This window comes from Sorex fumeus, unplaced genomic scaffold, assembly GCF_029834395.1.
Source record: "Sorex fumeus unplaced genomic scaffold, SorFum_2.1 ptg000098l, whole genome shotgun sequence".
Lineage (NCBI taxonomy): Eukaryota > Metazoa > Chordata > Mammalia > Eulipotyphla > Soricidae > Sorex > Sorex fumeus.
The window spans coordinates 39,460,185-39,474,979 of NW_026606155.1; the positions used below are offsets into that span (position 1 = coordinate 39,460,185).

Below are 14,795 nucleotides of genomic sequence, written 5' to 3' on the forward strand. Positions count from 1 at the left end.
TCTTTCTTCCTGATGAATGATTGCACAGCAATAAACTTTCCTCTTCACACAGCCTTAGTTGTATCCCACAAGTTCTCGTAGGCAGTGTCCTGTTCTCATTTGTCTCATGTGTATTGGAGAAGGAAGCGTATTCAACTTTTTGAAAATGAGAAGCTAAAACCCTGTCTTTCATTTCTCCCTTCAAAACAAGTATTTTCTTACTTCTTACAACTTAGTCTAGCTGATCTATCAAGAGGTGACAGTGTTGTGCTGAATTCCCCAACTACTACTGTGTTCCTATCAATGTCTTTCTTGAAGTCTATTAGCAGTTGTTTAAAATGTTTGTCTGGCCCCTCATTAAGGGCACACATGTTTAGGAGTATGTGTTCTTCCTATGTACATATTCCTTGATCATTATGTCATCTGATATTAGTATGGCCACCACAGCCTTTATGAGGGTGTTGTTTGCTTGAAGAATTTTTTGCAACCTTTTATTTCAAATCTGTGTTTGCTCTGACTATTCAGATATTTCTTGCAGGTAGCCAAATGTTGGGTTTGATTTTCTAATCCATTCTGAATCTCTTTATTCACTCATTTAGCCTACTGACATCGAGAAAGATTACTGTCATGAAGTTTGTGTCATGTTTCTGCATGAATTTATTGTGTTTGTGGGAGAGGCCTTGTCTTAATGTAGTCCCTTTTTTTCTTCTTGTACAAATGGTTTGGAGTCTGTAAATTCCTGAGTTGTTTTTCTGTTAATCTGTGTATTGTCCCTTCAAATCTGAATGAGAGTCTGGCTGGGCAAAATATTCTTGGTGAGGTGTTCATTTCATTGAGTTTTTTTTACTATATCACCACATAGTCTTCAGGCCTGGAGGGTTTCACTTGATAAATCTTCAGTAAATCTTAAGTATATACTCCCCTTTGGATATGATTTTCTTCTTTTATCTTGCTACTTTTAGTATTTAATCTCTATCTAAGATCTTCATCATTCTTTTTTTTTTTTTTTTTGGTTTTTGGGTCACACCCGGCGATGCTCAGGGGTTACTCCTGGCTCATGCACTCAGGAATTGCTCCTGGCGGTGCTCGGGGGACCATATGGGGTGCTGGGAATCGAACCTGTGTCGGTCATGTTGGCTGCGTGCAAGGCAAACGCCCTACCCGCTGTGCTATCGGTCCAGCCCCAGATCTTCATCATTCTTAATTGGTTGTATTTTTATTTGGAGTATTTTTATTTGGATTGCTCATGGCTGGTACTCTTTAGCACCTCCTGGATCTGGGTGCATGTACTCTTCGTCTCTGGAAACTTCTCATCAATGACGTCTTTGATGTTGCTACTTCATCAGCGTTACCTTCCTAACCCTCTGAAGCCCCAATTATTCTTATGTTGTACTCCTGAATTCATTCCAATGTTCTCTTACCAGCTATTTATTTATTTTGAGACTTCTTTCCTATCTTCTGCTGTTGTCTGGAGGTTTCTGCACTTCATCTTGAAGTTCACCGATTTTGTCCTCAGCAGCTATCACTGTTGCTGAGTTTTTCCTTTCATCTATCAAGTTTTTTAGTTCTGTCATTTCTGTTTATAATTTCCTCATTTCTTTCTCATATACTTTTGTGTTTCATTGGCAGTCTGTTCCACTGTTTGAGTTCCTTACACATACTCAACAATTCCTTTCTAAATTCCTAATCAGAGAGGTTATACAGCTTGGTATTACTGCTAGAGTCTTCTGGGCTACAATCCTCACTCAGTAAGTCTGGTGGGGTTCTGCACTGCTTTTCCATTCTGACATTTGCAGCTGGAGTTTTATATTGTGAGTTTTTGTGAGGCTATAGTGAGGATGTCTTTATATGTTTCTGGTGAGTTACAGAGAGGTGAAAATATGCAAGGCAGTGAGATAATTCTGACTTTTAACTTATTTTTCTTGCCTCGATGTACTGGATAGAACTTCCAATACCTTGTATGCAGCCACTCTGGCATGATACATGGTTTGCTGAGTGATCTCAAAGTACAGAGATAGGAGTTAGCACTGAGAACTCTTGCAGCGATGCAAATGTGTATCCTTGCTTCTGCAAAGTTGGTTTTCATTAAGCCATGTTTTCTGACTTTTCCCCTAGGACAAGAGTGTAATACTACTGGTTCTCTCCAAGAGGAGGGAAGGTCATAGTTGTGGTGCAGGATTGGGGTTGGGATACTGACTGCCTGTAACGAATACATCATGAACAACTTTGTAAACCAAGGTGCTGAAATAAAGTGTGTAGCGCTGTAGCACTGTCCTCTTATGCATCGATTTGCTCGAGCGGGCCCAGTAACGTCTCCATTGTGAGATTTGTTGTTACTGTGTTTGGCATATCGAATATGTCAAGGGTGGAAAAAAAAAACAAAAATGGAAAACTGGTGAAAGACCTACCTGTATAATTTCTTTCTCACAAAGGCAATTTAACCTGATCAGTGTCTTGTGTATTATCTTTTGGGTATTTCTAATGCATGAAATATTATTTAAACAACTTACAATGCAAACCAAATATTTTGAAATTAATATAGTATATTAAATATGTTAAAGTTACTTTAAACTTTATTAAGATCTCACATAATACAAAGTATAATACTGCCAATGGCTCAACATATTTAATATTAAAATTTACTTGAGTAAATGTCTGAAGCGTTTTTTTATATCTGTACATATATCTTTCTCTTGTCCTGTTTTAAAAACCTGGATGTCTCCACTGCAAATGCACAGAAATGGTCCCTGACTCCTTTGCTATTAAGCAATTTTATCCAAGCAATATTTGATAAAATGTCACTTTGTCAGTATGTAGAAATCTCTGGGGTAATTCTCAAGAAAGGAAAGAGCTTAGGAAAGAAGAGCTGAGTCAGAGTGTATTTTGCATATTTCACAGGTATTTCCAAATCAAGGTGCTATGGAGGTCACCCGATTTTATAGGCTGTAGAAGACATATCCCCCATACCTCCAATAAAATGCCAGTCTGATAAGTGAAAAATATATACTGTGACTGAAAATCTCACCTATCTTTTAAATAAGTTTGGCATATTTTAATTTTTAATGTACTATTTATATCCCCTTTCTGATGCCAGTATGATGATACATTTTGATATTTATTTCAGTATCATTTACTACTTTAACATCAAATGCAAAGCCTCATCATTCCCAATTTGTTTTTCCCTTCATAGTCGAAACTTAAATTTTCTGCTCTTTTAAACGGATACTGACGATTTTATTCTTTTTAATTAAGGGATACTTTTCCCCGTTTTATTCTTCTGTCTTCTTTTGATATATTTCTGGATTTCTATGATAATCCATTTAAACAAATCCTATCCTGTACTTTAAAAATAACATATTTTACAAAAGTTCTTAAGTCCTGATTTCTTTCTTTCCTCCCTTCCTTCTAAAATTGAAAATAGTTAAAGGCTTTATATTTTCCTCTGAGTACAACTTTAATTCGGTATATTACTGTGTCTGGCATATCGAATACTCTCGGTAGCTTGCCGGGCTCTCCGAGAGGGGCGGAGGAATCGAACTTGGGTCGGCCATGTTGGGTAGGGCGTTTGCCTTACACGCGGCCATGTTGGGTAGGGCGTTTGCCTTACACGCGGCCAACATGGCCGACCCGAGTTCGATTCCTCCGCCCCTCTCGGAGAGCCCGGCAAGCTACCGAGAGTATTCGATATGCCAGACACAGTAACAACAAAGTCTCCAATGGAGACGTTACTGGGCCCGCTCGAGCAAATCGACAATCAACGGGAGGGCCTTTACCTTTACCTTTACCTTACAACTTTAATGACATTCAAAAGTTTTCCTACCTAGGTCCTTCATGCCCTACCGAGGCCACAAGTTGCCACCCCCCCACCCCCCTCCCATGAGCGGGTCTCCAGCATGGCCATGGCTCCAGAGGCACAAGGACTTAAACCAGAGCCTGGCAGCTTGCAGCAGAAAAGTGAATGGATTTTGCGTTAAACTATGGCACCATGCCTCCCTAGGAAGGAAAGGGTGTCTCTCCCTTCCGCCTCCCCCCCCCCCCCAACACCCAGCAGTAAGGTGGCCACTGCCTCAGAGCTTATTGGAAAGCCAGGTATGAGCCGGCGATGACGGGGCAACTGCAGCCTTGTTCTTTGATTTACTCGAGCGGGTGCCAGTAACATCTCCATTCGTTCCAGCCCTGGAATGAATTTAGCAGCCTCTACTTACTCGTCTTTCCCAAGTATTGGAGGCTCGTTCAGGGTCAGAGCCTCCAATGAGAGCCGTTATTATTACTGGTTTTGGCATACCAAGTACGCCACAGCTAGCTTGCCAGGCTCTGCCGTGTGGGTGGGATACTCTCAGTTGTTTGCCGGGCTCTCCAAGATATATATAAAATATGGTGTGGTAATTATGGAAAATGGGTAAGGAGTGTCTTATGATACGTCATGTGGCCACGAAAGCAGCCAGGTATATGTTCACTCATATGTGAGGCTCAGCCCGAGCATGTGGAAAGCGGCCTGAAGCGTGACAGTGGTTAGGCAGTGGAGGTCAGCTGCTGGGGCTGAGTCCCTTGGGGTGGGAAGGGCTCTTACCCGTCTCCCACTGGAGCGCCCCGAGTGAAAATAGCCTGGCTCGGAGTCCCACTTTTACCTTATTAGTATTATTTATTTGTTACAGTTTAGATAAAATGGTTACAATAATGTTAAGATTTGTGGTTTTGACTTCTGGGAATATATCCCGAGGGTGCAAAAAAACACAGTAGAAATGACATCCGCACTTGTATGTACACTGCAGCACTGTTCACAATAGCTAGAATCTGGAAACAATCTGAGTGTCTGAGAACAGACAACTGGATAAAGAAACTTTGGTACATCTACACAAAGGAATACTATGCAGCTATTAGGAAAAATGAAGTCATGAAATTTGCTTATAAGTGGGTGGTCATGGAGAGTATCATATCATGCTAAGTAAAGTGAGTCAGAAAGAGACGGACAGTCAGAAAATGACTGCACTAATTTGTGGAATATAAAAATAACATAATATGAGACTGACACCCAAGGACAGTAGGGACAAGCGCCAGGAATATTGCTCCATAGCTGGAAGCCTGCTTCATGCACTGGGGGAGAAGGCAGCTGGAATAGAGAAGGGATCACTAAGTCAGTGATGGTTGGAGGGATAGTTCCGGATGGGAGATGTATGCTGAAAGTAGATAAAGGACCAAATGTGATAGCCTCTCAGTATCTGTATTGCAAACCATAATGCCCAAGTAGAGAGAGATTATGAGGGGAAGTTGTCTGCCATAGAGGCAGGGGGAGGGATGGGATGGGGGTGGTACTGGGGACACTGGTGGTGGAAGATATGCACTGGTGGAGGGATGGGTGTTCAATCATTGTATGACTGAAACTCAAACATGAAAGCTCTGTAACTGTATCTCACAGTGATTCAATAAAAAAGAAATGGAAAGAAAAGATTTGTGGTTTTGGTGTATTAAAGTTACTGCAGCCTCCCTCGCATCCCTAAAATGCCAAAGACCCTCCACCATTGCCCCTGCATTATTTATATAACAAATATGAGTGAGATCACCTGGTATTGTATTTCCCCGGATTTATTTCACTTACGACAATGACATCAATTCAATCCATGTTGTGGAAAAATATAAAATTTCATCTTAGAGTTGAGTAGGAGTCCCTTGTGTTAACATAAGGCATCTTTTTTTTTGTGAGCTCATATCTGTCCTCAGCCACTTTCTCCTCATTACATTTTAAGAGGACTATAATTGCAGTTTTGGTGTCCTCTGTGATTCAAGTGTTATTCTGGAAGTATTTTGAACATGTTTGTTGTCATTTAAAGCATTTAAAGTTTTTTACTTTAAAAAAAACCACTAAAGTCTTTTATTATTGTGCTAAGATCTGAGAATGCAGCTCTTATACTTTCTTTTTGCAATTAATTTTTTTCTGGCTTTCAAAACATACACAGGAATAATTTTTACATTATATGAATCTCTTCCTACTGACATCATTTCCACTTGACATTAAATATCACCGTTATAGAAGTTCTGTTGATATAATATAAAGTATAGCAAAATCTAGAAATGAAGGAGAAATGTGATAAAATTTTCATTAAGAAAGGGGGTTACCTGAAACATGTCTGTATCTTTATCATGAGTGTATTCGACCACCACAGTCTGATTCCTGGACAGAGTGTATGATATACTGTGTTGACCTTTGCAGCTGATAGCCTAATAAGAAAGCAGAAAAGATGACATTTCATTAAAATTTCATTTCAACAACTTAACCATAATTCTGTTTGCATTTAAGACATCTGTTAAAAAATTTTAAATTTCTTTCTTGCCACAAAAATAAATCAATGAATATCTTGTTACAGTATTTTCCCTACATGATAGGTAAGTGCAAATAGTCTATGTCAACATAATATGTACTGTTTTAGCCAACAATAACTGTACTAAATTCCACAAGTCACTCACATCTTGCTAAGGAATTGTTTATCTAGATATGTATGAAAATAATAATACTGCTAGTCAGTTTTATCTTTTCTGCTTTTAGACTAATCTAACAGTCTTCATCAAAGGATCTAGAATCCAATATATGATATTGTTCTTATTTTCTTCATAATGATGTAACTGAGTACATTTTTTTTGTTTTATTAGTGAAACAAATCTAGAAGAAGTAGACATCAACATAAAGGACTACTGGACTACTCTTCATCAATTTGCTCGAGCGGGCCCAGTAATGTCTCCATTTTTTTTGAGATTTCTTGTTACTGTGTTTGGCATATTGAATACGTCACAGGTAGCTTGCCAGGCTTTGCCGTGTGGGCAAGATACTCTCGGTAGCTTGCCAGGCTCTCCGAAAGGGGAGGAAGAATCGAACCCGGCTCGACCAGGCTGGCTGCGAGCAAGGCAAATGCACTACAGCTGTGCTATCGCTCCAGCCCGATGAGTACATTTTAAATTTCTAAAATTAACAAAAGTGTATTTAAACTACATTTTAAATCTTTTCAAATACACTTCATTCATTCTATTTTAATCAATGTATCATCATTATCAATGCAACATATTGGGTATAATAAGTAAAGCTTCAATAAGCGTTCAGTGTCTTTTTATTGAATGGTGCTGCTGTATAAAGACCAGAAAAGCATATGGAAGTAGCTGGACATATACAGCGTATTAATGAAAATGTATTCTGAACATAATTTAATTGCTTACAGTAATAAAGCACAATGTTCCAAATCAACTTTGAAGTTAGCCTGACTAATCTCATGGTTATTTAATAATTTGCCTGGAGGAACTTCATGATTGAATTCAAATTTTCTTATATGCACTTCATTATGATAATACCAGTATTATAAATAATACTTTAGACAGAATTCTAAAAGTACTTCTTAGGTTACTCAACTTCATTAACAATAAATTTTCATTGACTTCAGGTGAATTTGATAATATTGATATAAGTACCAATTTTTGAAACCCCAATTAATAAGAACTATTTACAATTTAAGTAGATATTTATTAACTTAAGGTGATTTTTAAAATTAATTTTTATTAGTGAAACACCATGAGGTACAGTTGTAGACTTACAAATTTTTGTGCCTGGCTTTCGATTATACAATGATCAAATTCCCATCCCTCCACCAGTGCCCATTTTCCACCACCATGGATCCCAGTATCCCTCCCACACCCATCCCCTCCTGCCTCTGTAGCTGGGCATTCCCTTTTGTTCTCTCTCTCCTTTTAGGTGTTGTGGTCTGCAAAAGAGACATTGAGTGGCAATCATGTACGGTCCATAGTCTACTTTCAACATGCATCTCCCAAAGGTGATTTTTTTTTTTATAAAGTAACTGTCCCAAGATTCCTCAAGTGTCTACTGTATTAAAAAGTTTTTTGTATCACAGGACACAGGGATGTGGCTCAATAATACAGTGTTTGTCAGTTATGTGTGAGGCTACAAGTTCAATCCCCAGTACAACCCCACATCACCAGTGAGTACAAGTCCCTGGCTCTGTCAATGTGATTCCACAACAACAAAGGAAAAGGGGGAGGGTGTCCACAAAAAAACCATTCCATTTTTACAAATGCATGAATTCAACCACAACATTTTTAGCTCATATATATGTCATAAAATAAAGTCTAAGTTTGTCAATTATCTCTTAAATAAGGATTTAATAACAACCACATGAAAGCTCCACATAAAATGTTAAACATTTTTGTATAAAATTATTCATTATTAGATTAGTTTATTATCATTTAAGTCACATTTATAATAGTTTTAATGTTTACAGTTTTGATGTATCCTATTATCAAACTTCACCAACACAAAAGTGTCCCAAACATGTACCAATGTCCTTATGTTATTTCCAGTTGTCTAGTGAGAATGACTTGATACAACCAGTGTTGGATAGTATGTGCTGAAAAAGGAACTCTCATTCAACTGTTGGTGGGAATGCTCTCTGGTTCAGTCTCTAAAAACATCATGGAGACTTCTGAAAAAAGAGCTCCCACATGATCCAGCAATTCCATTTCTTAGCATGTACCCCCAAATCTGTCACCGTCCTCCCACTGTTCATTGATTTTCTCGAGTGGGCCCAGTAATGTCTCCATCGTGAGACTTGTTGTTACTGTACCCGTGACGTATTCAATATGCCAAACACAGTAACAACAAGTACCCCCAAATCACAAATATTAATTTGAAAAGATAGATTCACACTTATGTTCATCATAAGTATGTACAACATCATGACATCATAAGTGTGTACAACTTAGTATAACCAGGATAAGAAAACAGCTCAAATGTCCAAAAAGTGAAGAATGGATAAAGAAGTTATGATATATATACAATGCAATACTATGAAGCTATAAGAAAAGATGAAAGTTTGCAGTTAACTCCAATAGCATATGGAACCGATGAATATCATACTAAGGCAAATAAGTCAGAGGAAGGACTGGAATGAAGGCACAGTGGGTAGGGCGTTTGCCTTGCAAGCGGCTGACCCGGGTTTGATTCCTCCGTCCCTCTCAGAGTGCCTGGCAAGATACTGAGAATATTTTGCCTGCACAGCAGAGCCGGGCAAGCTCCTGTGGTGTATTCGATATGCCAAAGACAGTAACAATAAGTCTCACAATGGAGACGTTACTGGTGCCCGCTCGAGCAAATCGATGAACAACAGGAGGCTAGTGCTAATAGTGCTAAGTCAGAGAAAGAAATATGGAATGTTACCACTCATTTTTGAAGAAACTTTGTACTTTCTTAAGCATATGCTTCCACCAAAGTGGTATTAATTGGAAGAAAGTTACCAGAATTTCTGGAGATGAATGGAAGAAGAGCACTTAGGTGAAATTTCTCAGGTCCAAAATATATTATCTTAGGGACTGGAAATAAAGCTCAATGGGGTGAAGTACATGCCTGACATTCAAAAGGCCCCAAGTTTGATTCCCACACTGTACAGCCCACTGGACTCTGCAGGAAGTGGCCTCTGGGTCATCTGAGAACTGCCTGGGAAGCATCTCCAAAATGAGCATCTATTTTAAAATTGTATTTGTGTGCTTAGTCACATGCTTGCTGGTTTCACTCCCTGAATGTTTCTCAATACATCAGGAATGGATGTCGAAAAGGCCTGTGTCCCAGGAGAGGAGTAGTCCTGCTCTGGGCCATGCCCAGCCACCTGCCAGGCCAGAAGCTGCTTCTGGAACAGATTATTTTTTAAAAATTTTTACTTTTTATTTATTTTTGCTTTTTGGGTCACACCCGGCAATGCACAGGGGTTACTTCTGGCTCTGCACTCAGGAATCACTCCTGGTGGTGGTCGGGGGACCATATGGGATGCTGGGAACTGAACCTGGGTCGGCGCATGGAAGGCAAACGCCCTACCCGCTGTGCTATCGCTCCAGCCCCCGGAACTGATTATTTTTAAGGCGCTTTGTTATGTAACAATTCTTGTGACCTAAGAATGGTAAACCTTTACAACCCCTCTTAAGGTGGCATTTTTACAGGGAATGTAGCACTACTCCTGGAAGCCGCCCAAGCAGGGGTTTGGGGCAACAGAGACAAGGCTGACCCTGCCTGTCAACAGCAAACAGGGAAAATAGTGTAAGCACAGTGGGACCTTGAAGGCCTGACCCGGGCACCTTAAATGAGGAGTCCGTTTAAGGAAAATTTGCAATTTCCAACTTAAAAAGCAAAACAAAACAAACCACCATAGGTTTTTAGGTGAATGGCCAAGGTTAGGGAAAGGAAATGCATTAAGTTAGGAAGGCACTTAAAATTCCTTTTTATTAATCCAAGATTCTGTGGTTCATAATACTATTAATAATGGCATAAATAATGGCTTCTCATAAAAGGAAGAGACTTAAAAAAAAAAAAGATTTTCAGTTAATAAAGTCCCAGCCTGGGGCCAGAGCAACAGTACGGGGGCAGCACGCTTGCCTTGTGTGTGGTTGACCCAAGTTCGGTCTTCAGGACCACATATGGTCCCCGACCAGGAGTAAGCCCTGAACACCACTGAATGTGATTCCCGAAGCAAAATAAAAGAAACAAAACAAAGTCCTAGCCAATAGCTAAGATTTGGAAAAAGCTAAGAAGTGAAGGAGGCTCTGCAGAGGGAAGTAAGTGTTAGAAGAAAGGTTGAGGCACTGGGCCAGCAGGTCACTTCTTGCTGTGGCTAGAGTGGCAGAAGATTCCATACCAGCCCCACATCGGGCTCCAATCTTCACAGGGAAGAAGCCTGGGAAGCTGATCTGGAAGAAGGCTCGGTTAGCCAGGACTGAGATTTCGAGTCAAGGTGGCAGGCAAAGCCAAGACACTGCCATTGAACTAGTGATGGTGGAGTGCCGAAGAGAAAACAGGCCCTTCTAAATCTGGGCTCCCATGATAATGTTTATAGTAATATCTGGAACGGGGTCAGGTTTGAGTGGCAGGAAGCAAGAGGAGAGTTTAAGCTTGAAACCTGCTTTTGCTTTTTTTTTTTCCCTTTTTGGGTCACACCCAGCAATACACAGGGATTACTCCTGGTTCTGCACTCAGGAATTACTCCTGGTGGTGCTCAGGGGGACCATATGGGATGCTGGGTATCGAACCCTGGTCAGCCGTGTGCAAGGCAAATGCCCTACCTGCTGTGCTATCACTCCAGCCCCTGCTTTTGCTTTCTTCCTGGCAAGTACGAAACACTGCATTTGTGGCAGTTGTTAGAAGTTTTTCATGATCTCTCTCTCTCTCTCTCTCTCTCTCTCTCTCTCTCTCTCTCTCTCTCTCTCTATCTGATTTGGGGGCCATACCTAACAGTGCTCAGGGTTTACTCTTGGCTCTGAGCTAAGAGATTACTTCTGGTGGTACCTGGGAAATCATAAAGGGTATTGGGGGTTGAACCCAGGTCTGCCATGTGCAAAGCAAGCATCCTACCCATAGTACCATAGTATGATCACTTGAGTCCCTCTGTATTCTTTATTTTTTTAAATTTTATTTTATTTATTTATTTTTGGTGGTGCTGGGGCTTGAAACCAGCCTAGCACGTGCTCTACAACTAAGCTATATTACTGGCCATAGATGTAAAATTTTAAACATTTGTAACCTAAAATACAAATTTCAAAAAGCACAGTGTCCAGTAAATTACTGATGGCCTTGAATTGGTCATTTCATGTATTGCTTTGCTTTTGTTTGGGCCACACCCTACAATGTGTGGCTCTGCAGGACTTACTTTTGGCGGTGCTGTTAGTGGTGGTGGTTGGGAGGGGGGGGGGGCATGTGTGATGCCTAAGATTGAACCTGGGTAGGCTGCATGCAAGGTAAACTACTTATCTTCTGTCTTTCATTCCAGCCTCTGAGCCATTTCATATATTTTGGAAATGAAAGTTTTCTCAGAGGAGACTAGGTAGGGTCCTCTTTGGGTAATCATAATATAACAGTTCAAAAACTACTATATGTCACCTTCTCACATTAACTGGAATTTGGAAATCTATTTGAAATTGTGTGGAAAAACAGCCCACCCAGTGTGCCCAGTGGATAATTCTAATTTCCCCTATTATCATTTCTATTGTCATGAGAAGGCCGATGACCCCCTGATTCTCACAGCTGTGACATTCAGAGACAGGCCTGTTCTTGCCAGTCTCTCCAGTCCCTACACAGAGGGCCAGTGTGGGGTCAGTGTGCATTCTCTGAGTGCCAGGTGAGTCAATAAACTGTGACAGAGACAAGGGAAGATTTAGAGCTTTTCCCCTTCTTCCTCCTCCCCTCTTCCCTGCTATTCACTAGCAAAGGGATCACAATATGACATCCTCTGCTCCAATTTATTACGGGTGTGAGTAATAATGATAGAACAATGCTTGAGAGAAACAGAAAGATCTCCCTCCTATGAGGGATATAAAGAAACGCAGAATGGGAATAACAAATGGTCAAAGAGAACCTGTAAACTGGTTTAGAGAACTGGACTCACCAAGGGCGGGGGTGAGCAAGAGGGAGATTGGGAGGGAAGTGGAATCTTGTAGAGAGTGTGGTGTTGGAATGTTGTGTGCATGAAACCCTATCATTAACACAGTATTGTAAATGATAGCATTTCAAACAAATAATAACAAAATAAAACTATCAGGAAGAGATGATTACAGACTAGAAAATTACAAACCCATAAAATGACGGACTCCAATTTTATCTAATTAAAGGCATCATTCTGGGGGCTACAGAGATAGTAGAGTGGGTAAGCTGCATACCTTCCATGTGGTAAACCTGGGTTAAATCTCTAGCAACCCATCAGGAGTCATCCCTGAGTACAGTCAGGAGTAAGCCCTGAACACTGCAAGGTGTTGCCCCCAAACAGAAAATAAATAACTAAATAAGTGCAAGTGCAATTCTGCAACCCCAGATGCCCGTATCAAGTCCCTTCTGAATCAAGACAGTTCCTCTTAGCTGAGAACCTCGAGTTTCTCGTTTTATTCTCTCTACCTCATAGGTTTGGCTTAGACCTCTTCTGCAATTCTACAGGACTGGTGAGAATTGGCTGACCTGGTTTCACTTAAATGTCAGAGAGTTCTCCAAGTCTCCAGACTCTAAAAACCAACATGTTTCACAATGTCCTTAGGACTTTCTACTACTTATAAACATAAAGATTCACCATATATGATGATGCCACAAAGGAAACGCTGCAAGATGCATCCTGGATGGACAGAGGGCTTTCCCCCCATTGTTATGAGAAGGCCTATGGCCCCCAGATTCTCACAGCTGTGACATTCAGAAACAGGCCTGTTTTTGCCAGTCTCTAGTCCCAGCACAAAGGGCCAGGGTGGGAGCAGTCCTGCACCTGGAGAACTTCCATGCACATTTTGAAAGTATGAGGAAAACACTTGTTAAAAAGTTAAGAAGCAGTGAGGTTAGCCTTTAATCCCAAAGTAAAAGAGGGAGAAGAAAATCCACAGAGAAACTAACAAGCAAAAAATTACTCCCTTCTCAGAGCTATAATTGAACCCATTTAATTCCAGTTCTGTAAGACTCCTTAAGCAAACTTCATGAACAGGTAGGTAAGAGATCAGAGACTGCATTATGGTGGCAGACTCCTGGCAACTCTCTCATGCCTTCGCCTTGTTAACTGAGCTGGCTCGCCATGAATATGTCCCCTGAGAACCATGAGCACTCCTACTCCCTCCTTTCCCCACCAAAGTCAGCACTTGGGATGTGACCTACTATTGTTCAAAGGGGCCTTGAACAAAAGCACTGGGTGAGGTGAGGCCCACAGAGGTAAAAACCATCAAGAGAGCTTTTCATTCTCAATTAATACGACACGCTGTGCCATGTGATCTTGGAGAAGCAAACCTGCCTCAAACCTCTTGCCCCCAGATTTCTGTGAGAAAAATAATCCCTTTTAGGCTGTTTCTGGATGGGAATTTTGTAATTTGCAGTCTAATGCCTTGCTTCTTAAACTGTAGTCATGTAACATTAAAAAATAGCTTTAAAATAAAAATTCTTTGTGATTTAGTATCAGTAAATGTTTGATTTGCATACATATTTAATATACCTATGCACCCAGGGTCCTGTAAAAAAATTTTGCAGGTGAAAAGGGGTGGCAAGTGAAAATAGGGTCAAAGTTCTACAAAGTTCTAGTCTTCGGCCTCACTATACTGCTTGGTCCTATAGTGTTTTCTCCTCCTGGGTATCTTATTTCCATCAGTAGCAAAAATCATCTTAGTTCCTTGTACATAAAGGCTTTGTGCTATTTTAGAGTCTTCTCGATGCTGCCGGACACAAAGAATAATGTATAATGCTTCACTTTTTGTCTTCAAGTGCAAAGTAGCTATTGGTACCTAATAACAAAGTTGACTAGTTTCCCAATTGAGTTTTATGATTAACTCCTTTGTGATTCTGATGCTTATGGTGTGTCTATAGCAGGTAACATGGCACCTTCAGAGAGTGCAGTAATGTTCTCCTCCTCACCCTCTCTGTCTCTCTTCACAAACCTCCCTCACTCATTGGAGATTGAACCCAAGATCTCATTCATGCAAGCACAAGCACTACTACTGAGCCACACCCAACTCTCTGTAGTTTTGTTTTCTAATGGAGATTTTATATCTTCCTAAAAGCATGTTAAGAGGCTGCCAATGATTAAAGCAAGCCTATACTTCTCTTGCAATGATCTTCGGTTGCTGGATGATTCAGATGTAACGGAAAGCTTATATTAGCATTTAAAATTAGCATTTATATAGTAAGTGCTAGTGGGGATATGGTGAAAAGGGAACTCATTTACTCTTGGTGGGACTGTCCCATGGCTCAGCCTGTCTGGAACAATGGTACAATGGTTTGGAGACCCCTTGAAATATTACAGACAGAATTTTTACATGATACTGAG

At 40.4% G+C, this 14,795-nt stretch overlaps 1 protein-coding gene across 1 annotated transcript in view; it reads right to left on the reverse strand.

The window, feature by feature from the left end:
* Nucleotides 1-14,795, reverse strand: part of PELI2 (pellino E3 ubiquitin protein ligase family member 2) — a 202,284-nt gene that overhangs the window by 23,823 nt on the left and 163,666 nt on the right. The window contains exon 3 of the mRNA XM_056133753.1: nt 6,094-6,195. Coding sequence (XP_055989728.1) covers nt 6,094-6,195 — 102 coding nt within the window. The remainder of the gene's footprint in view (nt 1-6,093; nt 6,196-14,795) is intronic.